Here is a 26,140-nt window from a genome sequence, read left to right as displayed (position 1 = left end):
GTGTGCTAGATAAAGATTAACTTGGAGAGGAGAAGTAGAAGACACTGCTTCCCCCTGCCCTGTGGATCTCCGCATGAGAAACCTTGTCCTCCTCTCTGTTTGCCCTGTGGTTTCTCTCCCTCTATGGGAGCAGCCAGAGCCCCTGGGACCACCACTGCCAGTGTCACCCACAGCTTCTCCTGCACCTCCAGTCATGGGCCAGACCCCCCACCCGCCCGCTGCCCCTCTGGGCACCTTTGCTGCCCAGACCACACTGGAGGTCTGCACCGGTGACAGCTGTGTTAGGGGACGGGACGTGTGGCGGTACCAGGAAGCTCCAGAAGGTGCCAAAAATATTCTGAATGTTAATCAGAAGAGCTGACAAAGTGGTCGAAGTATTGACAAAGTGGTTACCACAAAATGCTTCCATTATTGAAACGTCTCAGGTTTTTTTTTTTTTAACTATTTCTACTCTAAGGATTTTTTTTTAAAATATTTTTGGTAGTTAATATGGAATGTATTATTTTGCTGAAAAGGTTTCTGGAAGGGGAGAGCTTTGTTTTATCTAATTTAAAAATTCTAGTTTATCACAATTGTTTTTATACAAGACACTATAGATACATCTTGTAGTTTATAATCTAAAAATAAAATCTCATCAAAATACTGTAGCTATTCTATTGTGGGCATCAATAAACAATGTATTTACTGTATATGGCTCTCCAAACATGATAAACCCTATACAAAGAGCATCTATCTTTATTGATAGGAACAGTTTCCCGTGTAAAGGAAATTACATGGAAAAATATGAGCCTTGTGTTGTTTGAAAAGTAACTCAGCTTGACAGTTCTGAGAAAATACCAAGACAATTATCACAAATCAGTAGCAGCATGTTATATACAGATTTAAAGAGAATCACAGGAATAAAAAGAAAACAGTAGTTATATACCCGCAAATCCTGTCATTTAAAAACCCAAAAACTGAAAGAAATACATAGGGCATTTTAAAGTTGGTTCTGCAGTGGGACTGTCAGCTCAGTTCTGCCATGACTCTATCATCTTCTGCATTCTGATGAAGTTTGAGATGGTTCAAAGATGAGATTATATCAGACCCAGCCACAGTTATGAAGAAAATATTTAACTGTTGAGTGCTACTCACCTCCTAACCGAAAAACCCCACCTGCTTTTCAAATTGCAGATGAACATGAACAATAATAATAACAATACTTAGCATTTACACAGAGCTAGAATCTGAAAGCTCTTACATTGAGTAAGACCTTACGCAGGCCTGTAGTTGCATCTGCTGCACTTATGTCAATTGGACTATGTGGGGAGGTAAAACTCACTGCAAGAGTGACAGAATCTGGCTTACATCGTTGCATATGACCAGAGCACTTTGTTCCTGCCAAGTTTCTTAGATGTGAAGCAGGTAAGTATCATTATCCCCATTTGACAGATGGAGAAACTGAGGCAGGAAAGAGCCAAGTATCAAATGTGCTCTCTAGTTTGGGATGTCGTCGCTGTGGCTACTCAACCCAGCAATTTTTCAGATGTACAGAGCATCTTGAGCTCATACCCACTTAATATAGAGCCTTGGATCCTCACAAGCTTTGAAATCTGGGGCTCTGGATCCTGGCTCCAGCCTGCCTGATTTTAGGCAGCTACCTGAAGCTCCAGAGCTGCCGCCATCGTCACACCGCTCTTCACCGGCAGCCCCTGCAGAGCTGTGCACCTCCGCAGGCAGCGCAGGGTTGAATCGCCCTCTGGAAGAGCGTTTGCGTCCCGGCTGGTGTCTAAAGGGCATGTGTGATGAACTGGGCCTGGATAATTAAAATTTGCAGCGTGCAGAACTGGTGGCCAGATTTGAAGATTTGGTGGGAAGTGGTTTGTCCAAGGCGTCAGAGGGAAGTGTAAAAACCAAGGGAATCCTGATGCTCGGCTTTGTGCTCAGAGCCAGCAGTGGAAAACAGAGTTTAAAAATGCTGCATATCTTTGAGGTCCAAATTCTTTCTCACAGATTTAGGCAGCTAACAGGATGTCTTTTGCATAGAGGTTAGACATGGATGACTATGGATGCTCTGAGACCTGCTGTCATGCCGTCTGCCTGGGGTACTTCCATCTTTGCTCACTATTTTCCATTATTCAGTGATGACTCTTGCACTGATTGTGTGAGGGAAAACAAGCTCTATTTTGGATCAGACAGGTGGCCTGCTAATGCCTCAAATCAGTAATAACCAACAGCAATAAACCAATAAACAATGAAAAGCAGAATCTTTGTGCGGGTGGCGTTATAATTTGGGCAGGTACATTCTTGGGAAGGGATCATGAAAAAGCAGTTTTCTAAGGTCGAGTTCAGTGCATCAGACACATTTCTATTTACGTATTTCCAATACAGAATTAAATGCAAATATTCCCATGGAGGTTGCTATTAAATCTCAAACTGCTTCAATTCTCTCGGCTCACGCATCCTGCCTAACCTTCTCTCCAGCTGATTTGATCCGGTCATGTAGCAAAGGTGTCAAGTGATTTATATAGTTAGTAGGAACTGATCTTGCTCTGGGGGTTTCTTCACCCAGGTGCCCAGACCGGCTTTCTGAAACGCTTTAAACAGCTGCTGCTTGACAGACTGGTACGTCTGAGCCACCAGCTTTGCCTCGCTGTACACTGATGGCATGTCTCCATGGCTTGGTATTCGTGTGCTCAGCTGCAGAACAAAAATCAGAGAAGGGGAAAAAAATAAAATAAAAACAAAAAAAAATCAACCGACAAGCCAAAAGAAACAGGAGGCTTCAGTAGCTGTATAATCTTCCTGTCTACATTTCATAAGCAACAAACAAACTATCACTGTGCTTTGTGTGTTTGCTTTTGGTTTAACAACAAAAAAACAGGGTAGCAATAAATGCCTGTGACATGGTTTCAAGCCATTGTGAAGAGGAACGGGGTAAAGAGCTTTGCCTTGGAGTGGGCATAGGCAGTAGCAAATCTTGGTGTGTTTTACACAGGCAAAAACCTACTTCTCAGTTAAGATGATTTTTAGAAAAAAAAAGGGAAAAAATCCTTTCTGAGCATCTTTAAAGAATGTGCTCAGTTTAGCCTGGGAAGCAGAGCAGCTCAGTGCTTCCAAGTAATGCCAAGAGACACAAGAAGGAGGGTCCCCTCCCACACTCTCCCCTTTTCCCTCTTTAATGTGTTATTGTAAGAGATGCTGTGAACCTGCCCAGGACAGGGCAGAAATCAGGCATCAAGATTTGTGCTGGTGCAGGAAAACTGAGTGCTCTGCTGGGACGCCGGAGCCGCCCGCCGGGAGCTGCCTTGGGAGACAGCAAGACGTGTCCATTGCTCCTCATCACCCGGAGCACACACACGGGAGCAAGCACCCTTCGCTTTGCATAAGGCTTAAATAAACGACCTCCTCTGACCTGCTCAAGTCTTAACAGTGCCAAACCAGCAGTGAGGCTTTGACATTATATGAAAGAAACCGAAGTCTGGAAAATGCCTTAGAACAAGCAGAAGGGTGAAAGTCCAATGCTTACAAGCCAGGGAAACAGCACCCTGTAGGAAAAAGCACCCTCAAAACACGGCCTTGGAGAGCAAACAACACTGTTTTCCTTCTCTCTAAAAAGGAGAGATGCTGAAAGACAGATTAAAGGAAAAGGTGAATGCACCGCCTGAAACGAGCTGCTCCGGTCTGGTGGCACCAGCACACCACAGGGTGTATTGGCCCAGCCAGCAAGGGAGGGTGATGCTGCTAGCCCGGGTGTCAATGGGCCACAAGCTGGCCTGGCCGGCGGTGGCTCCCCTCCAGATGCTCCTTTGTTACCCAGAGGTGGACACTGATGACATTATCAAATGCTTTGTTTTGTTGAAAGCAAAGTGCCCTGCTCAGCCATGAGTTACTCCCTCCTGCTCACCCCAACCCTGTCCCCGGTGCCAGCCAGGCATGGTCCAGCTCTCCCGGCCATAGTCCTGGCCATAACGTGCCCTGGGGCCCAGCTTGTCCCAGGTTTTGTTCCCATGAGGATCCCTCTTTTTTTGGGGAAGCAGGAGTGCTTCTTGCCCCCCTTCCCATGCCACCTGCTGTGCAAGAAACAGGTTGGGACCTGTGCCACTGAACTGTGACTGCGCCCTGGGCACGAAGCCCAGGCCGGTCCCTTCTGCTCCCCCCAGGCTCAGGGTCCCTGCTGGGACAGGTCATGACACTGCCTGGGCTGGGATGAGTCCCACCAGCCTCTTTCCCTCGGGTCTCCTGCAGAGCAGAACAACTCCTTTGGGCTTGTCCGCATACCTCCCCACCCTGCCTGTCCCTTTGCCTTCCCGAATGACTTCGTTGGTGGAAGTGGCTCCAGACTTTCCTGCTGTCACTCTGCCTTGTTCTTTTCCACTCATTTCCCAATAGTAAAAAGGGTTTGGCACTTAATAAAATAATTTTTTCTTGTTCTCATCTTCTCCCACTCTACATGGACTGCAGGACAATCCTTGATAAGCCTCCTTATAGTAAATTAATACTCTAGCAGGGAAAGCAGGTGGGCTGAAGAGACACTTTGTATTTTCCCTCCTGTGCCCCCTGGAAGTGGTGGGGTCAGGCTCACCACCTTGGTGGGCTGATTTTGGTGCCATTTCAAATAAGGGGAGTCCATGGCCATCTTCCCTAGAGAAAGCAGGGCTGTCACGGGGTGGTGGCCTTTTTAATTAAGTACAACCTGTAGTTTTAATGCCATTAAATTGTATTGCTGCCAAGCATAATGAAATCGGAGAGCCTTCAGCACCTGGTCACTCACCCTGTGAGGAGCAGCTGTACCATTGTATGGATTTATCAGCACATCTGGGAGAGTGGGGAAGAAGAGGGGAGTGGGCAATCCATAGCACCTGCTTTAGTCAGCTAACTTGGGTGAGACTGTGAGCGCTTTATGTTGGGAGTCTAAACCCCTGTGGAACAATGAAGTGAGGTAGAAGCCTCGAAGGCGATGAGAAATACTTCTCTCAGGCCTCTAAGACTTAGTGAGTTGAATATTCCCCTTAGATTCAAACGGATACTTGGGGTGAGATGGCATAAAAAATTACCCACTTGTGCTTGTATGAACACTTAACACTCTCTTGGCTTTTGACTGCTCATCTGAGCACGGCTTCATTGCCAAGGACAGCCAGAACACCCATCTCCCCTCCAAACCCATCTGGGCCCTTGGCTTTCTCAGAACTCTCAGCTCCCATAGCTGACCCACAGGCTCTCAGCTCCTGATCCTCTCCCAGGCCCTAACAGGAGGGACACAGGACACCTGTGGAGGCTGCAGCTTCATCATGAGATTGCTAAAACAGGGTTGATTCCGGGGTAAGAACTAGCCCACCTAGGGCTGGCGGCAGTGTCCTGTCAGTGCATACCTTGCCATGAAGCTTTGCCCATCGAGTGAAGAACATGTGCTTGCAGAGCCGTGAAGGACTCCCACAGGTCCTCTTCCCCGTTGTGGCATTGATAACCTCCAGGTCGGTGCTCCCCACAATCCAGTTCACACTGAAGCCAGGAGATTTTCCAGGCTGCCGAGCATCAGCGTGACTAACCCCTGGCAGGAGAGAAGGACACCAATAACATCCAGTGCTCAAAACCTTCAGAGACTGCTAACACGTGGTGGGTCGCTGTGGCACGAGACCTCCTTGAGCAAACACGCTGACATTGTGCACTGCACATGCTGTTGTCACCATCAGTTAAATGTTACCAGTCTGCGTACCTGAGAGAGACATAATTTAGCAATTCCGATAGATCTTTTTCCACTTTGCAGGCAAACTTTTTGTTAGCCTAAGGAAAGCCATTAGATTGTAGTGCGTGGTATTGACATCAGTGTTACGGTTGCTGAGTGAAATCTTTCAGAAAGGCTTTAATGGGATAACTGGTCTTTAAATGAACTAAGCAGCAAAGTGCTTTTGCCATGAGTTCCTCCAGGTGAGCTTTCCATGGTCCAGCGTATTTATCTGCTATTAACTGCTGGGGCCTTTGCTGTGATGGGAACTCTGGGGTACAAACAGGGATAAGAAAATGCAAAACATACATTTAATCATCACAGAGAGTTTATTAGATCCGAGTTAATAATGATCTTGGAGACATCACAGAGCTACACAGAAAACTCTTGCTCCCCACCTTGTGTAAGATTCCTACCTGTATGGGTGCAACGATCTCTTCAAGAGCTAGTCAGTGTCCTAATGGCAATATTTTGGATATCTTTAAGTGGAATGTGCCTTATTTAATTTCAGACAGCTACAATGAAGATGTTTTCAGTGTGACTGAATGACCTTCGTGTCATTCACATGGCCAGTTTTGGACATCTGAATCACATACTGGAGTCCTCTGCCTACATGGAAAGACATGGACCTGCTGGAGCGGGTCCAGAGGAGGGCCACAGAAATGATCAGAGGGACGGAACACCTCTCTTATGAAGAAAGTCTGAGAGAGTTGGGGTTGTTCAGCCTGGAGAAGAGAAGGCTGTGGGGAGACCTTATTGCAGCCTTTCAATACTTAAAGGGGGCTTATAAGAAAGATGGGGACAGACTTTTTAGCAGGGCCTGTTGTGATAGGCTAAGGGGTAATGGTTTTAAACTAAAAGAGGGTAGATTCAGACTGGATATAAGGAAGAAATTTTTTACAATGAGGGTAGTGAAACACTGGCACAGGTTGCCCAGAGAGGTGGTAGATGCCCCATCCTTGGAAACTTTCAGTGTCAGGTTGGACAGGGCTCTGAGCAACCTGATCTGGTTGAAGATGTCCCTGCTCATTGGAGGGGGAGTTGGGCTAGATGACCTTTAGAGGTCCCTTCCAACCCAAACTATTCTATGATTCTATGATTCTATGATTCTATGGGTGAGATCTCCTTGGCTCTAAATGCAGATCAGGTCTGCAAGGTCAGATGTGGGTGTGTACATGAGAGAGAGTTATTTTTAATCAGGTAAATTCCTGTCTCTTCTTAACCATTTAGTGTAGTTCAACCTTTCCATGACTCCTGTTGCTTTCTCATTTCTTGTACCTGAAACCAGGGAAGGATTAATCTTTGCTAGGAAATAAGAGGAATAAAGAAAATGGTTGGTTTATTTTCCAGCACAGGATAAATGCAACCAAGTGAGCTCTGCCTTGCCCTGCTCATCAGTGCTTTTGAGCTTTTGAGCAAAGAATCAACACTGGGAGCTTCCAAGGCTGGAAAAGGCAGAGTGACCTGAAGCAGTTTGAATATTTTGGAAAACGTGGGCATTGGATGATATGTCTGGGTCCAGCTGCTGAGCCCCTCTCTACTAACTTGCTGTGTGGGCCACTAGCCAGCAAACCTGGACAACAAAAGCCACTGTGGTGAGCAGGCAGGTGGGTACCATACTGGTGGGCAGGGGCTGACTGGCACGGCTGCCCCGGCACAGGCCAGTGCCAGGGCTGGATCTGTTTCCAAACAGCAGCTCCTGCCAAAACCCCTGCCTGCAGCAGCTCCAGCAACAGGTCATGGTTTGCACAGCTTGATGGGGACCTGCTTTCATTGCTCCTGGGTGGACGGCAACAGAGAAAGGTCCTTTGCATTTTCTGCTGCAGGGTTTCAAAGAACTTTTGCAGAGATGGAGAGGTACTGATATGGGCTGTTCAGAGAGGAGGAGATTAAAGAAGAGAGATCAAAGCCCGTGCTTTCCTTCTTGCATGCCATATACATCTGCTGATGTCAGGAAGAACGGTAGGAGATGGGAGCTGGTGGGAATCATTTAAATGGTAAATGGGAACCATTTAAATATGCTGAGTTTGTTAAGCCCCTGAATGAGACCAGGGAGAGGTGGAGGGCTGTGCAGGGTCAGCCGTGGCAGAGACGCTGCCTCTGCAGGCAGCTCCTGCCTGCTGCCTGGGGCCTCTCAGCACCATGGGAAGCAATGTTGGTGAGGGACATGCTCCCTCCTTCCAGTGTGGTCACCTCTGCCCTGGGGGGGAGCTGCAAGAGCCAGATGGGACTGAGCACACACAGAGAGAGAAAGGTGGCCATTGAAGGGAAAAAATTATACAGTACAACCACTTTGTATCGGTGGCAAAGCTGGAATCGCAGAAATCATGTCAGTCACTGGGACTGAACTCGCTAGCAAGTAGAAGAGAATTACAGCTAAGTCATAACCTCACCCAGGGTTTGTAAACACATTCATATCGTATTAATACCTCTTTCAATTCCCCCCCCCCCCGCCCCGAGATAAAACAGATCAGTCTGCATCTAAACCGCCAGTTCACCTAGGCAACAGGATATACACTGAGAACTTGAAAATCAGATAGCTCTCTGGTGCTGTTCAAATGCCTCTACACAGAACAAGACGCAAAGAAATAAAAATCAGCTGTTTGACACTATCCACCACTTTCTGTCAAGATAGCGCCCAAAAGCTTAGAGGACTTGAGTGCCAAAAAACACAATAGCAAACACCCTGCTGTGCAAAGTTGCCACAGGCCACTAAATAAATAAAAATGTTGCGAAACCACTGACCAGAGGAAAAGAAGGAAAGGCCACACGGAGGACAGAGCAGGCTGTGGGTGCCCATCAGATGGGGGCTGGACACCCCTGCCCAGCCTGAGACCTCCCTCTGCTCTCGGCGGACTACTGTGAGAGCCAGGAGCTTGCCCCAGTGCCTGGAAAACCCTCCGTGCTGGTTTGGCTTTCGTGCTTTCTCTTCCCAGCTATCATATATAAGTACACATATTTAGGTAAGTAGAAGATATTTTCACATCATTTTCTGAATGCGAGAGAAGAGGCTTTAAAGATAAAAAACATGAGACTCACGACAGATGTAAATACAGAGCCTAGATATATTCTCTGATTGTTGGTTTTGATCCTTTTTTAACACGTTTTTCATGTTTTTCTTTTGACAAATAATTGTTCTGATTTTATTTGAAAGGTATCACCCAAGTAATCTTGATCATTTTCTCTCCTTTATGTAAAACATCCTCCTTAAAAACAACACAACACAGAGTACAATAGGAGACCGTAGAAACTGGAAGGAAAAGTCTTTGTACAAATAATATGAACTTGAATACTGTGGGATATGAACTGAAATCTGTCCTCATTCTCCTCTCTCTCCTAGCAAAACCTCATGCCTCTTCAGGATACTCTTTAGAATGGTCTCAACCTTAAGAGACCAGGAAATAAAAATGACACAGGGATTTTCTTTCCTCTAAAAAATACACCCAAGAGTAATCCTAGTGAATGAATGGATTTCCTCTGTCTGGGACTGGTGTGAGTGGAAAACCTCACTGATTATTCTTCTGTGGGGCCAAGGAGTTATCTCAGGATATCTTATCACACACCATGACTCGCCTTTCCATTGAAATGTTTGTACTGCTATGACCAAGTGACAAAATAATTGGCATCCTTGTAATTGAAGGATTCCTGCAATTTGAAATCCCTGGCGGGCCTTATCTCTGAGACGACTGTGGGAGGTGGAGTTGCCTGGCTGAGATTGCTGAGGTTTGGTCTCTAATGCCTTCGGTATGGCTTTTGTTAGGTGCCCATCTCCTTAGTCACTGGATACACTGTTGGCACAGTTTTCCAGGTAAAAGAAATGCAGCACAAGCCTCAGCAATGTAAGTTTTAAGCAGTATTGGCTCCCTGGGATTTGTGGGGGAGGGAAGATTACAAATAATGGCTTTAGAGACAAAAATAATGTAGAGAGAGACAGATTCCTCCCACTGCTTCTCCTGGGCTGAAGAAAACCCACAAACACAAATGAAAACAAAGCGAAAGCTTTTCCAAACAGAAGTCTCCGGGAAGGAGGAAGCCAGCCATGAAACATGCAGATATTTAAAGTGACACAAGGGCCTCTCTGACACATTTCTAACTCCCTTGAAATCTCGGACAATGACTCTTGGACATAAATACACACTTGGGCCAAGTGTGAGCCGTTACTTTTAGTCTGCAAGGTCAATCCAGCAAAGCAATAGCTGTTCTGTGGTTAAATCTCTTACTAAATCACTTACTGTGTTTTCAGTCCTTCAGCAGTTCAAGTGGGTTTCCCTGTACATCTTGCAGACACAGTGACAGTGGGTGTGATTTTGATCTTAAGGTATGGGTGGACTTATAATGAATTAGGGGTGGCACAGGATGAGATCAGCTTCCCCAGTGGGCGATGCAGAGGCTTCTGGCAAACAGGGGTGTGTTGCCAAAATAACAGCCAGGTTTGGGAAATGGGGAGATTTTCCTGACCAGCTGCGAGTCCTTTCTTCTCTCCCACGATGTGGTGTGGGAAGGAAGAGGGGGCTGAGTCATGCCCGTGCTGGACCGGGGCAGGAGGGACAGGAGGGGACATAGAGTGGTGGAGTGTGTAGCACAGTTTCCTGCATACTTGCATGGCACGGTCTTTGGCTAGCTGCGCTGAAGAGTTAAAAAAATGGAGCTAAGCTGTTCAAATAAGGATAAACCTTTTGACCTACTCACCTCATAACATGTACATGCACATTACACTTGCCAGATGTACTAAACCACACAGAACCTGAGAATTTCCCCAGTGGCTAAACTATCACTTCTGCCTCAGCCAAACTAATTTTGTCACAAAGACACATTAAAAAAAAAAAAAAAAAAGAACATGAAATAAGGGATAAAACAGCACTCTTCTGACTGAGGGACCTTGAAAGAGGACTTTGAAAGGCAGTGGTGTACTCCACTAAAGTATCCTCACCTCCCAACTCTGTAACCCTGACATCGTATTGGTGTCTCAGGGAATCCTCCTGAAGAATGAGTCTAGGGGTCTAATCCTGTACAGAACTGGTGGCCCTTAGCACCCACGTGCCTCATAAGGATCTGAAGGCATTCAAGACTTTGTGGGATTTTGCTGGGATGAGGCCAGACAGCTGCTGCCTGGCTGGGGGCTAAGGAAGTGGGAGTCGGGGGGATGGAGAAGAAAGGACCAGAGACCTGGGGTAGAGACAGGGGCTGGGAAGGAGAAGTGTTGGCAGTGAGAGTAGCCCCAAAGATAGCTGGAAACCACAGAGGTGCTCACACTACAGGCAGCAGCCTCCTCAGCTGGCAGCAATGCCTCCCTGAGGTCCGCTGAGCAGGCAGGGTCCTCTGCATGAACCAACAGCCTTTTTCTTATGGCCATCTGCTCCAAACACGATGGCTACCAAGTCCTGAAGAAGCAGGGGCTCCGAGTAAGGAGCACTGGTGGTGAGGCTGCATGCACGGCGCCAGAGATGCGAGGGCTGGTTCTCCTGACTCCGCATATTTGTGTGTTCACTGGGTGAGGGAGAGTGGGACGGGAGAGAGTTAAACCAAAAATTTACTGAAAACTTCCTCCCGGTTTTTTAGAAATCTTTTAGTCATACACTTTTTTCCACTTTGAGAATTCTTTGTTCAGTGTTTGTTTTCCTAGTCGGCTTCTAGCCACCACCAATCCTTTTTGTGGTCACTGCATGTGAAAAAGGAACTGGATTTAAATGCATCAGTTTCTTCATTCTACGAATTTGTACTCTGCAGGAAAAAAAGAAGGCATGAGCTAATGGTTTACTTACAAACAAGTAAACTTTCCTGTTGGTGACCAGCACAATTAGTGATGGGAGAGGGGATCATTTGTCTTGCAGGCAGGTGTCTGCTTACCACTGAGAAGCAGCTGATTGCGCCGGTATGAAGCTGGCAGCTGACCAATGTCTTCTATTCTATGGCTCATTACCCGGGAAAGGTGACCAGTGTGATAGAGGCTTCCCACAATGATGCTGTGCAAGTACATGGGTTCGATGAAGGAGCTGAGGAGAGCACCTTGGAGCCCAAGGATGTTCCATCTGGAAAAGAAATTCAGGAGCAATAAAACACATGGGTGGAGGAATGGCCACAAGAGAGCTGCCCTGGGAAAATCAGCAAAGGCCAGCACATGGGTTGGAGGGATGAAGGATGAAACAATTCCTGTCCTTGCCCTATGATGCATGAAGCACTGCACTGTTGGGTTATTACATACCTGTGGACTGACTCCCCCTCTACGATGGTTTTAGATTGCTGTGACGCCACTGACTTAAGGGATGTATTTCTGCCTTGTGTTATTGCAAACAGAGGCCTCCTGTTGAGAGCTATTCTTTATAAAAGCATTTTGTGTTTAGTGAATGTTCATTTAGCATGTCTTTAGCGGAATTTCAATTCTTTTCTCCTATAATTTTACGCTTGCAATGGTAGAGCTAAAATGAGTGCTTTTGTTATTCTACCTTTATTTACCCTTTGTCTTACATTACTACCATCCCCTAGCTGTGCAGCCAAGACAACATGTAACTTGGGTGGTCAAAATTCCCACAAGATTGTTGTGAATAATTTTCAATACCCTCACAGGCTGACATTTCCTTGCACAAATGATCATGCAGGTATGAAGACATTCATAAGAATCAAATCCTGGTCCTGAAGAGCTACGCTTTTATATGTAATTTATTTGCAACCAATAGTTTGACCTGCTCTAAAGTGTTCAGAGTGATTGATATGTGTCAGCTTGTCGCTGTCCTAAAGGTGCAACAGAGTGATGGTGGAAACCTTGGGGCCTTCAATCTGTTAATGTCTGTGAGCATCCATACTACTGCTGTTGGATTAGTTGCCAGAACTGTTCTGCATTTTCATATTCTATGAATTTTTACATCATGCTAGGCACAAATTGACAGGATGCTCACTCTAAATTCTTCAGGGGACAGGTAATTGGTTAAAAAGTGGGAAAATTAAAAAGGGGAAAGAGATCATGATGCAGTTATCTTCTTGGCAAACCTATCTAGCTCAGCCCATGTAACAAGAAGTTGTTCCCCACCACACAAACACTAACATGCTGTCTTACACTTGCATAAAATTTTTATATAAGTCAAACACTGTCGATCTGTTTGAATAGTTTTGAGTTCAGGAGTTCAAACTGAAAATGCTTCAGAAAATGTAGTTTTGGAGAGTGTCTTTTGGCTCATTAAAAACCAAAACACCGGCAACATTTGGAACTCTGTAGCTGACTGAAGGAAAGGGTAAGAGGTGCCTGCTATTTAAGGCAACATCCAGTGGCTGCCATGCTAAATAATGTGTTTAAAGCACAATCTCCACCAGCAGCAAGCATTATGTAGCTAATTTCTTACATCATTGTTCTTTTCATTAATTAACATTTCTCAACCGTTAGTGCAATTATTGCAGTGCCTCTGTGCTGTATGTCTCTTTTCATGATTAATAAGGAGTCATTATATTTCCCTTTCCTGAAGCAGTCAATTAACACGGAATACTTTCCATTAATTACTGAATGTTTAAAACCAGCATGCTGTACCTGGAGAGCAATCTGCTCTAGGAACCTGTGACACCAATTGCTTTAAAAAGTTCTCTTTAAATTTTATTCCAAAAACACAAGCAATTTAGCTGGCTATATTAATTTGCCTCTGAAGCAGGGCTGTGAATGAGAAACATCTTTTAATCTCATGCAAGAAAAGGCAGCCATCTGGCTGCTGAGGATTTCAGAGTCAGACTCTCCCTGTCTCCCTCTGTAAATGCAGGTCATTAAAGTAATGTGTTCATCTACATAAAACTCAAATGGAATATAAAAGGTAATATTTATATACAAACAATTTAGTCCCACAATTTAAACAGTCATTGGTTTTATGAAACATTTACTTTAGTCGATCAGATTTGCATAACTTCATTTGGGAAAAAAAAGTGTGGTCATTCCTGCAAATAACATCAGTTTTAAAGGAAAGAACTAGCCGCCCCTTTGAGTAAATATCTTATCATGATGCAAAATTAATAATGCAAGCTTAAGAAATAGGATTGAATTCAGCTAACAGTACTATGCCTCTGACCAGCTTCTAAGGCGAGTAAAAAATTAGACAACGATGTCTTTGTCCAGATGGAAACTTGTAAGATATCAGTGTTGTTTTCAACATTTGACACGTCTTTAAAAAAAACCTTGTGTATTTGATCGAAGGAAACAAAAAAGCAGCTAAACAGAAAAACAACATATGTTCGACAATATTTGAATTTTAGCAATATGCACATTGCAAGAAATCATTTGAGCTTTATTTACCAAAATAGGGGATTGTGTTCAGATCATAAATTACAAGGTAATAATGACTATTTAATTTAAATTCTTTGCAAAGAACCTGCCTTTTCTTTAGAGATATTTTTCTGCCTCTTTCTGAACATGTTCATCCTAGTGTAAAAATGGATTGGGATGCAAATGGAATTACATTATTGGAAATCATAGTATAAGCATGATCAGGTCATCCTTTATGTATTAAAAGCATTTCATAAACATTGATTAATTCTCACAATGCTGGTGTGAGGTAAAACCCCATTTTTATACATGCTGGGGAATCAAGGCAGAAAAGGAGTATGATTTGCTGGTCTGCTGTGTTATTTGGAGGCAGAGCTAGAGTCCACAGCTTCTGGATACAATAGTTGTTCCCTGAGACAACCCTCTTTTCCCATCCCAAAAGAAGACTCAGGCAGGTGTAGGGGGCAATGAAACTTGTATAATAGCCATGATGGGTTTTGACTTCAAGGTATAAGTAGCTACAAGACAAATTGGATGGAGAGGCCAGACCAAAAAAACAAGGGAGAAGAAACATAACAAAGAACACAGGGCACGAGAGCAAGCCATGCCTGATGGGTAGAAGGTGGTGTAAAAAGAGACTGTCCCAGAACCAGACAGCATCCTATGGTAGGAAGGCCAGAGAAATCAGAAAAGGTGCTGACACCGAGAAGGCAATATTCGGTGGGGATGGCTTGTGGGGTCTCCTTGAGCAACGCCAAGGCTGGTGTCCACCGTGGTGGTGGTGAAAGGGGATGAGGGTGATGGCACTGCCACCTGTACACTGGCCACTTCCCGGATTGACACAGCACTGTTTTGGCAGCATCCATTCAGAGAAGAGGGATGAAAAAGCAGAGATGGAGCTTTGCTTTCAAGGCTAGCCCGAGTCTGGCAAAGTGTGTGGCCAGTTGTCTCGTTTTGGAAAGCAGCCCTGAGCATGTGCATGAGTCCCACTAAGTCCTAGGAAAAGAGGGGTCCTGTGCTGAGCTGGCCAAAATGTGACCCTTGTGCTGTCGCTCTTGTCCTTCAGGGCACAGTAAAAGCACATCAATGATGGGGGAAATTTTCATTTACTCATTCTGCTTCTCTTCTGTGGATAAAAAGACCTGTCTCGAGGCCCAGACAGTTCAGTTTTTTGCATAAACAATAGATTTAACTGACAAATATTTGGGGGAAGGGCTTTTATCCTGTGTATTGTTCATCCCTTGACCAACACGCATTGCTAATGTACTGACTTGGTCCTTTGATATCTGAACATCTATGGGATTATTTGTAGGCAGATGACAGGGAAAGATCTGTCTGAGCAACAGTGAAACTATCAATAAGGGTGTTCATTTTTGAAGGAGCTATTTCTCTGTAGCCTAATTTAGGTCCATGAAAGTAGCTGTGTTCCCATCTGTAACAAAGTGCTCTCTTCAAATGTGGCTTTTCAAAATAAAATTAGTATTCAGAGCAATGCAGTTCTACATTTTGGATCCTCAATATATCAAAGTGACTTTTCTCCCTATGAGGAAATATGCTGGATCATTCTGAATTTTCCTAATTGTGCAAGATTTTAAGGGCTGTTTTCAAGGGCACGCATCTCTCAACTTATATGCTGTGTGCTTTGTAATAACCCTTCCAATAAAGTGAAAATCAACCCACTGCTCCCTTAGTCACAGATCTTGTTTAAAAAACCCAAAATCTTCAGCAAGCAGGATCAATAAAACCAAATATCTCCCTTTTTCACTTAAATACAGGAGCTTTTGGTGCTTTAAATGGAAGGAAAGTATACCCTTCCTTTTGTTCAAACAGCAGATATTACTGCACTGTTTACAAAGACAAAATCCTGCGTCCAGTTTTCAATATAGATAATCCTTGAATAAATATATTTTTGGCTGTTTGTCAATCACGGAAATGCCAGCGACGAGCTGGGAGGCACCCCAGAGCAGGCAGCCTTTCTTTAATTAGACGCTGTGCTCCCTCGGCCCCGCATGCAGGGCAGACTGGGGGTGAGCCCCCGCAGAGCCCCCATGCAGCTCCCATGCTCCTGGCAGCCCGGGACCACCAGCGAGGTGTGCAGGGAAATGTGTCCCCAAGCCATAGCCACATCACAGCCTCCACACCTGCATGATGCAGCATCATCTCACCACACGAGTTGGCTGCGACCCCTCTCCGAGACCAACCAAAATATGGATGATAAAAATACTGAGGAAGGGTCTTGGGGCAAACCCGCGGGGGTGCAAAGGGCTGCAGCCTCGCTCAGGTCAGCACGCAGCTCCTCGCCCATTGCTGAGCTGTGGTGTGACATCTGGAGTCCCTTTGCTGAGTATTTCCAGCATCGGTTTGCACATAGCGTTACTCAAAGCCAAATGCAGATGAGCTCCTGTTCTTGAAACCCTTCAAAACTGAGATGTGGAGAAATTCACACGATGCTTCAAAGCATCTCAGGGAGCTGCGTCCACCTGCCATTGAAGCTCGGTGAGACTGAAGTGTCTCCTTGCGACCTTTGGAAACCTTGCCCATTAAAAAGCACTGCTGATGAATTTCAAAGCTTATTTTGTTAAGGTTTTTTGTAAAGAACACTTATTTTTGGTCATTATTAAGAGCTTTAAGTCTTACCTGCTTGGCGTCTTGTTAACCTCCTGTACCACAGTTTCTATTACCAATATTTCCAGCTATGCTTCATACAATATAAATTGTTATTCATGGTGGCTTGTGCTCAGCAGAACACCTGTGGTGTTCCTATTTATACGTCCATTTAGCTATTATTGGTTTGGAAACTGGAACTAGTGCATTAGTTTTTGATCTGTATTTTAACAGTAGGTGGTTTATATATGTTTTCTGGAACGTACCTTGTGGTGAAAGATTAGAATTGAAATCTCAGTCACACAGAAAGGGGTGAAGAGAGAGAATTAGAAATCACGTGCACAAATCATCTCTAATTGAAGATCTGGCTGTGTTAATTGATTTTCATTTACATTAATATGCAGCCTTTGAAGTAGCTTTTCTTAAAGAGTTACCTTGTCAGGCTCAGTCTTCTGTTAACAATGGCTCTGGTCGACAGGCTAACGCTAAAATAGATCTAAGAATGCCGATTTCTAACACTGACTTTTAGTCTTACATTTTTATATGCTACATTTGAATACAGCTTAATGTGCTCAGATCATCTTGTAAAATGCTACTTCAGACTCCCACTGCTAAATCCTGAAACAGTGTCTTAAGACTACATTACCTTGCAATACTCTGAACATATTCTCAGCAAAGATTCCTTCCTACTCTCTAGCTCATGGGCCCAAACCTTAGCCATGGGGCAAGAATAGACTGTCAATGCTGTAATGCAAAGTTTGGAAGTTCTTTGTTATTGTTTGTGTCACTTTATAGGTGAAGTATAATTTAGATGTTCAAGGTCTTATTTAACCTCTGGGCTTAATGTCACTGCTTTTGTGAAGTATGGGGAAGTGGATGACCATTAACCTGATGGCAAGAAAATACACAGTCTTTTAAAAGTGACCTTTTGAGAAGTGGTAGTAAGAAAACAATTTTAAGGCCAGAGCTTACAAAATAAATACTGAATTCTGGCTTTTATTTGATGTATAAAGGCAGTGTTTATGAGGGTTGTTCCCTCCAAATCCTCCACCCTGCAAAGTACATTCCCCAAGCCTGCACCCTGCAAGGGGAGATGCAGATGCCCACTTCTGAAAGAGGACAAGTGTCACAGCTTATCCATTTGCAAGTATGTCTATACACTATTAGTGTGTGTAGATGCAAGTTTGATGCACAGTAAATACATCAGCTAGATACCCAGTGAGTGTGAACATGCTCTGTCCTGGCCATGGCTTAAGGTCTGCAGTCCCTTTCCTAAGGTCTGTCAAGGAAGAGGGTCTTGGGAAAGGGCAGTACACTGCATAAGTCAGTCTCTGACAGGACACCCAGACAAGAACTAATTTTTGAAATAAACAATGTTGAGTGTTTGGATCAAGATCCTCAAAATAATTTGCACGTGCGTGGCAGTGGAGGTGATGTGATGACACAGGACCTGGGAACACCTGTTTATGCTATGGGTCTGCCGTGGTGGGGAGCGCCATGGTGGCCTCCTCCACATGCTCCCAGCACTATTGCAATTCTCTGCCAAAGCACAGGCAATGGCAATCATTAAACTTTTCTGTGCAGCTATTTTTGAGGGAACACCCTGCTATTTTGGATTGGTTGACGCTGGGAGAAATAATTTTTTCAGTTTCGCTGCATGGAAGAAGGGACTCAGGTGCTGGTGATGAGATGTGTAAACTTCGTGAGTTCAGAGCACAGAACAGGAAGCTTTATACAGAAAGGAGGACAAGCGGTACATATTGCCAAACCAGGTGCACGGTGGGGAAGAGCCATGGTGGAAGGAGGCTGGCCTGAAGCTCAGACAGTGTTTCCATGAATCAGCAGGCAAACCTTATGGAAGGGAGGGAGGTTTCTGTACTCTGTGGCAGACTCTGACTTTCCCCGACAAGTCTATCCAGAGGGACTTGAGTAAGAGAAGTGCATGGTTCTTTAATATTTTGTCCAGTCTCTCATATTTCTTCTGCTGTAGGAATAAGAAGTATAGACATTTGGAAATTCTTATTTATATATGCATGCATTTGATTGTGTGAACTATCACCTGCAAATCTGGCACACACGTACACACTTTGTGTGCTGTGGGAAGCCAGCAGTGTTGTGCAGGGGAGAGGAGAGGCTCAGCACTGGGCTGGCTTTGAGCAGCTGAAGACCATGTCACCGAAGGGGACACAAATGGAAAGCCCATGTCCCTGAGGCCCCAGGCCACCAAAGGGCAAAGCACACCCCTGCAGCCAGTGGGAACCTGAGCACCTCTCAGTCCTCACTGGTGTGAACATTTCTGAGGGTCTGAGATAGAATTTAGTGCTGAACCTCCTTAATGTTTGGTCATTGCATTCAGATCCTCGAAGAGGGGCTGAACTATAGTGAGATCCTTGTTTTTACCTAAATGTATGTGCTTGTGTGTCTGTGTGTGCATGCCTGTGTGTGTATGTGTGTACATATGTCACTTTCCTTCAAACATTTGTCTGCTCCTGAACAGGACCTGCAGAGACTTCCACCAGCAGCAGCATTAACCTTGCACTTAATAAGCAAAGGTACGAGCTGCTCCTGCATCCAGCCTTAGTGTGAGAGAGGGAGATGAAAAGAGGTTTAATTTGGCCCATTGTATGAACGGGTTTGCTGTCACAAAAAGCCCAAATTCTCTTAGGGCTGTGATGCCTGTGTTGACATAAAGGTCTTAATATAGGTTATGATTAGCATCAAGAAAATGTTAAATGACACAAATTTTTCCCCAAACAGCTGATCATTTTCAAAATTATTTTGCTTATGACATTGCTGCTTTTTTGCAAGTGTATACAGTGTACATTACAGAGGGAAATGGAGGTCCAAATCTTAGGTGTTAGTGTAACTAATGAACTTTGGGTCTAAAGAATGTGATTTAATCTGAAAAGGTATGGCACTGAGATGCTGAACTCACTTCAGCTGCACTCTGAGAGTCGCCGAAGTTCTGAGTGTAAAAACTAACACTTTCTTAGGGTGGGTTATTTGGGGATTCACAGAGCCCAAACTTTAAATTTGCACATATAAATGCATAGGTTTTTAAAGCCAGAAGGAACCACCAAGATCTAGTCTGACCTCCTTTACAATGCAGTTGCAGAATTTCACCTCGTAATTCCCTGCCTGAGCCAAATAACATGAGCATTCATGCCAGAAGTGTTTGTGCTTTAATTCAGTAAGGGAATAGGTATGATACCAGGCCTCTTATCCTGCAATCTCAACACAGCCACAAAGCCCAAATAATGCATACCAAGCATCAAATTCTCTCAAACTTGTGGTGATAGTAATAAAAATTGCTAAATGGCTTTGAATAACAAATAAATCTGATTAAACCACTCTCTGCTTATGGCTATCCTGTGAGCAAGAGAGAACATAAATCGTTAGATACATGATTTATAGAATATTATTCACTTTTCTGAGTAACTATCTCCGTTCTTGGGTCTTTGATATTCTGATAGCAATGTCCTTTGCAAATAATGCAAAATGATGTATATTTTAGCAGCTACTGGCTAGGTTCTCAAGAGGAAACATTCTCTAATAGCCCGGTGCTCCTGAGGGGCTTTTACAAGCAATAAAATCCAAAGTATACAAGCCAGATTTTTGTCAAATCTTGCTTATACAAACACGAATTTCAGCTTTGGAGATCTTTTTTTCTCATTGCAAGACAAGTCTGGATGATGTGCAACCAGAGTCCTGCATCCTGCAGACATTTGAAGGGTGAACTGTCTACGTGGTAGAGCAAATATTTGGAGTCTGAAGCGTGGCACAGAAACCACAGAAACTGGTCTTTTCAGTGGGGACAGGAGTGGGGAAAGGACCCTCATAGAGCAATCTCCTCGTCTGCTGAACTCCTTTCCTGCCTGTACTTTCTATGGCCAATGGTGAAGAAGGAAGAAAACAGCCCCATATGTGGTGAAACAAAGGTCAGGTGGAGAAATCTTTGATTTCTTCCTCTTACAGGTGAGGATAAGAAGGATAAAAATTGTTCATAGATCATATTTAACGTGGTAAACTGAATTTTGGGATAAAGTTTATTGAAGATGCCATATCTTCTCACCACTCTTTGCCAAGCTCTACATAAGATTTATAACAGCCAAAAATCTCTGGCAGCACTGTCATCAGTGGCCAGCTCGGAGGGGACCTCTTATTTTCTGCCATGCAAGATTTTGTGTTGTGAACATTTCCTGCAGTATTGGTGCTTTGTTTTCACCAGCACAATGATTCCCAAACTAGAACTTGTGAACCCAACTGAAGTCATGCCACAAATATATGTAATTAGGAGCCTGGTGGAAATAAAATTGCAGAATCAGGTCTCACAATGTGACCATGAGAGAAAGAAAGGGAAAGGCATGACCTACAAGTTCAGCCAGGGTTGGGAATGCCTCTAGATAGCCTTGGGCACTCTCTCCAGAAGCTTTTAGACCCTTCACCATGGTACATGGCGATGCCCCCAGCATTCTCTGGAGTCCATTTGCCTTTCTCAGTTTCCTTTGTGAAATGTTTTTTTTTTTTTTTTTTTTTTTTTTTACATTCAACTCAATACTGTCTACTTATTAACTTTGCATTTTTCTCCTCAAAATCCCTGTTTGGGTCCCTCATTTGGTTTCCATCACTTTTAGTTATTGGAGCTGCCTGCACCAGACCCACAAATAACCTCTTCTGTGATTAATTCCCATCTCTATCCTTCCCTTTTATTAGGAAGCACCATTCCCTCTTCCTTGAAACTCTAAGCCTTCATTGGTTTCTGAATCTCCATGCTTCCTTGATCTTTTCATCTGTTAACTCAGCAGTTGTTCTGCCCATTTTACCTGTACCAGAGCTCTTAACCTGACCAAGGAGCCCATGGTTCTTGGAAGTGTCGTGTTTTGTGGTGGGACAGAGGGGAGCTGCCCTGTGCCAGCTGCCAGCAGATCTGCTGGGAGACACACAGGGTTAGACAATTTGTCAAGAAGATGCAGTAGGAAAGGCCAACTGGATTGGGAGTGATTGAGCTGTCCTGTTAAATAAAAAACCACTAAAGTACTGAAACTCTATGGCTTTTGGGACCTGTAGTTGAGGCACTGGCTGCTGATTTTGGCACAGGCTTGCACTGCTCTCACCACAGCAATGCTTTAGCTGGACCCATCAGTATGGGTCATGCATGGCTGTTTGCTCTGCAAAATGTCTTGCAGATTTCCTCAGTGCAGTGCAACACGCAAACATCCGAACTTCTGAAGCGTTTGCAGTGCCACAACACTACCACCATTCCTACAGATGTTGCCTTTTCCACCCCTTTTCTCAGTCTCAGAGCTTTTAACTGTCTCTGTTGAGAACAAACATTTGCTGTTCAAAGCTGGGAATAACAATTGCTGAATTTTTTTTTTTTGTCTAGGAAAATCCCATGCCCGTTTGAGTTACAGTGCAAATAAATAATAAAAATTGCAGTACTTCATACAATATTGCAATAATAATATCAAAGATGAGAGCTGCAAGATTTTTTTTATCCTGGAAAAACTTTGTGGTAGATTCTTTTTTTCTTCATAGACTTTAAAGCTGTTTAGATGTATGGCAACAAGGAAAGGATTCACTGAAAGTGCTTAGCAGATGTGCTTGGAGAAAACCCAACTTCTGAGACTGTGCATTACAGTCAATGTCCCCATCAATAGCAAATGTAATACTGTTTGCAAAGCTGATATTTAATTCACTGGCTAATGACATTCAAAACCACAGAGAGTGCAATATTTCCATTCTTGAACTTAAATTTGTTTAGTTTTTTGAGTCCATATGAGTCTGAATTTGGAAAACCCAACTACATCTAAAAAGTGTGGGAGATCCACTGAAAACAGTTTGGGTTTTCTGTTATCTCTTTATGAATAAATGAAAACATTATAGCAGAAGTTGCTCTTTATCCTTCATGCAAACACAACAGTTGTGATGATTACACTTAGCAGAGGGCGGATTTTGTGAGTCTGTTAGTATTTCCATTTGCTGGTTCAGTCATACATTTTTCTGCCAAAATGGCAGGCTTTGCTAAGCCTACAGACTAATTTAACTTCAGTAGGTCATTTGGTTAAAGCTAAGAGCAGAATTTATGCATTTGCATTACACAAAAGCTTTACGCTTTTTTGAAAGGTTATGTTTATATTGGCTTTTAATAATTGGGCCAAATTCTTGGCTGATGTAATTTAACTGAGTTTTTAGGCATGATATTCCAGCAGAGAATTTGATCATAACATTTATAGCTGTAATGTAATGTATTTTACATGTAGAGCTGCATCTACAGCTAATGCACATAATATATATATAATTATGAGCATAAGTATACATGCATGTATAGTTATATACTAATAATATAAGTATGCATCCAAACGCACACACTTTGTTTTCAGTTTGTGATAGCCATCATTTGCTATTAGTTAACACCTTAAATTGAGAATGGTGAACGTGTTTACATTTCATGTGCCACCACGGAATAATTATGAAATATTTATTTTACTGCAATTATTCTCCATAAATATATGTTGTATTTACAGGACAGAGCAAAAAGCCACAGAGGGAGCTGTGACATGAAAGTTCTGCAATGACATTGAAAATAGTAGGGATATTCCTAGCAGCTTTTAGTGCACCTTATCCAAGAGGGTGCAGACGAGCTAAGTTTATCTGCATGATGGCTGGTTTGCAAGTTTTGTGGTAAATGATCCGGTAAGAGCAGAGGGGATGTATTTTATTTGCACACTGAAATTCTATTGGCAAAAATGCTGCAGAGAGGGTTTATATTTTTGTCACACTGTAAAAAGCAACTAACGACCCATGGAGAATTTGGGAAAATGTCCTATTTACATTCCGTCTTATTTATATGGTCTGTTTTTGCATACAAAGGAGGTCTTTGTTTCCACAGGGTTTGTCAGCACCTGCTAGTTTTTCCCCACCAGTAGCCGCAGTCCTCTGTGGCATCAAACTTCATTTCTACATGCAAAGAGTTTTGCAATGTATATACATCAGGTGCTACAGTACCTGGCGATTTTGTCTGTACAGGACATGGTGATGAGCTGCTCTCCCAGCAACACGCCGTCCCACGTCTGAGCTGCGTTATGACACCGGACGGGTATGGTTCCTTCTCCAGACTCAATCTTTGTTCGGAGGTGCCCACGGTATTTTCTCACTATGTGCTTGCTGCTGTTCACTGGGCAAAACAAACACGAGAGGCAATAATTACATGTTTTTAGAAAGAAACTGAGAGGCTGTGTTGATGTCATAGCTTGCACTTGCAGAACCACCTGTGGGGGTCCTTTAAATTAGATGCAAAATTAGATGAGATTACAGCCCAAGAAAGCAGCACAATGGAGAAAAGTATGTGCTCCCTAGCACGGTTGTCTTTTCACATCAATCAAAACTTTCACACAGCACACGCTGAGCTCATGTTCCCTTTCCCATTCCCTTCCATATTTAAGAAAAACAGAGGTATTCTGTCTTTTAAAGAAGCAGTACAATCTCTTGGTTTTACTCTACGCTTATAGGATTGAGCTGTGTCAGGGGAACATTTGGAAAACCTTGGTTCAGTGACTGTGATCAAAGACTCACCTGCCTGACCCAATCCAGTCCAATACCCTTGTGTGATATTCAGTGGAATTTTCAGAACTGAGGTTCTAGTTTGTTATCATGAAATTTCACTGAAAATTCTCAAAAGCTCAAGTTTTGAACTGTGAATCAAAACCAAATCAAAACTTGGTAGTTATTCATTGCTTAAATTCCCTCTATAATCACCCTATAGTGAGGTACACTACTGCTTTGTGTCATACTAATATCTTCTATGCCACTGCCTTCCATCACTTCAGTGATATTATATATTTAAGTGCAAGGCAGCTGCCTTCGGCGTGGCGCAGGGCAAGCAGCGTGTCCTGTGCTGCAGTGAACTTAACCGAGTCCTGTGGATATGCAGTAAAGGCAGAAGATCATGACATTTCTAAAGTACTTCACCTTCATTTTCATGAAAAGAGAAAAACTGAAGTTCATTATCAAAATCACTCCTACTCTCTTTATACTGCTACTTTACCCCTGGATATTTTGGTTGTAAAACAACAGCAATGTAGAAGCAAGGGAACCCTCTGGGTCTGCTCACTGTCTTACTCTTGGAGGCTTTCACTGGAGAACACCTTCTCCGTGAAGCAGACCTTTCACCATTTCCCTTTAGCCCAAAGGAAAATAATGACAGACAGTACATGATAGCCTTTGCTTTCAAGGGAAAGCAGAGCTGCTTCTACAGATGGCTTTTGCCCGTATTTCCAACTCTCCAGTGTATTTTTCCATGTCCTGCCCCTCAGCTGAGCCAGAAAGCTTCTCCTTGTGAAGGTGATGCTCCTCAGCCCTCAGCGGGCTATGGGGCTGCCTGGGTTTCTGGCCCCAAGTAACACGGGGGTGTCACAGGTTGTGGGGCTGATTGAACCTCTGGCTGCGAGCAGCAGGCTCTGTGCACGCTCCCTAGCCACACGCTCTCTCCCTCTGTCATTTTTTACCGCCTTTGCTTTGTATGACCGTTGTCTGTGCTGTGAGCTCTGGTGGAAGCAATTGATTGACTTTGGCTGCTGCCAATGGATGGTTTACAAAAAGAGAATGGGAAAATAAATCACTTTGGCCCATTGGGATTAGCAGCGGCAGCGAACATGTGTAGAACAGCAGTCAGCTGTGACCTGCCAGCAGATGGGTGGCTGAGCCCCCACCAATCACTGCCTCTTCACTTCCTTCCTGCTTTTTTAAAATTTAAGATGGTGATGTGTGTGCCAGCAATGGGCTGGACCAGGTATCAATTGGATTGACTGGCCATGGTCGAAACCAATTGCCACCCAACACCAGGCTCCATCATATCCAAAATGTTTGCGAGTACTGTAGGGTTTGTTTGTGTTGCTTTGGGAACCGAGTGTGGGGGAGAGCGGTTATTGCGCTGCCATCCCCATCAGCAGCGGTGTCTCAGTGGGGGACATAGGGGTACTTGTGCCCCATTGTCACAGAGCACCTCACAAACTGAGCCACTGCAGTAACCACCAGACTTGGAGTATTGTGGCTTCTCAAAGTTCAGTCCTGAGGGAAACTGGGAAGAGCCAATGAAGACAAATAAAAAATTCAATAAGCAAAAATGCCAGACTTTCAGGAATATCTCAGATCCCTCTCCTCTCAAACTGCTGGGCTGTGCCAACACTGTTGGGATAATATTTTCATGGCCATGTGTGCTGATCCTATGTACATCCCTCTTGCCTGGGATGCCTCCTGCAGTATCATTCAGTGCATGGTCTTTGGATGGGACTAACTATCTGGGAACTGGTCCATATTTTTCTTGGAACTCTGCAGGGAAACTATTTTTTTAAAAACTTCAAGCAGTGGTGAGCAGCATTTTTTATTGTTAAACAACAGAGTCGTGGGGAAGGTACCATGAAATTTGGACAACAAAAAGAGAAAGTGATCACTTCTGCTTAGCAAACACATCTCACTGAGCAACAGCAAGAAATGTATAGCAAAACCACTTTGCCTTAGTCTGCACACACCGAGAACTGATGGCACGGAAGAGGTAGACCTCTGCCAGGGAAGCAGTGAAGAGTGACTCAAGAGAC

General features: G+C 44.0%; 1 protein-coding gene across 1 annotated transcript in view; it reads right to left on the bottom strand.

Moving 5' to 3' along the window:
• Positions 1-2,502: 2,502 nt before the first annotated feature.
• The window catches only part of ADARB2 (adenosine deaminase RNA specific B2 (inactive)), a gene marked incomplete at both ends in the record, with an annotated part of 317,253 nt that continues 293,615 nt past the window's right edge, over positions 2,503-26,140 (bottom strand). The window contains 4 exons of the mRNA XM_082329735.1: positions 2,503-2,679; positions 5,352-5,530; positions 11,552-11,733; positions 23,553-23,721. Of these exons, the coding sequence (XP_082185861.1) occupies positions 2,503-2,679; positions 5,352-5,530; positions 11,552-11,733; positions 23,553-23,721 (707 nt within the window). The remainder of the gene's footprint in view (positions 2,680-5,351; positions 5,531-11,551; positions 11,734-23,552; positions 23,722-26,140) is intronic.

The sequence above is a fragment of the Platalea leucorodia genome (genome assembly GCF_965183815.1).
Source record: "Platalea leucorodia genome assembly, chromosome: 1".
Lineage (NCBI taxonomy): Eukaryota > Metazoa > Chordata > Aves > Pelecaniformes > Threskiornithidae > Platalea > Platalea leucorodia.
Note: the sequence above shows the minus strand (reverse complement) of the source record. Positions and strands in the feature narration are given on the sequence as shown.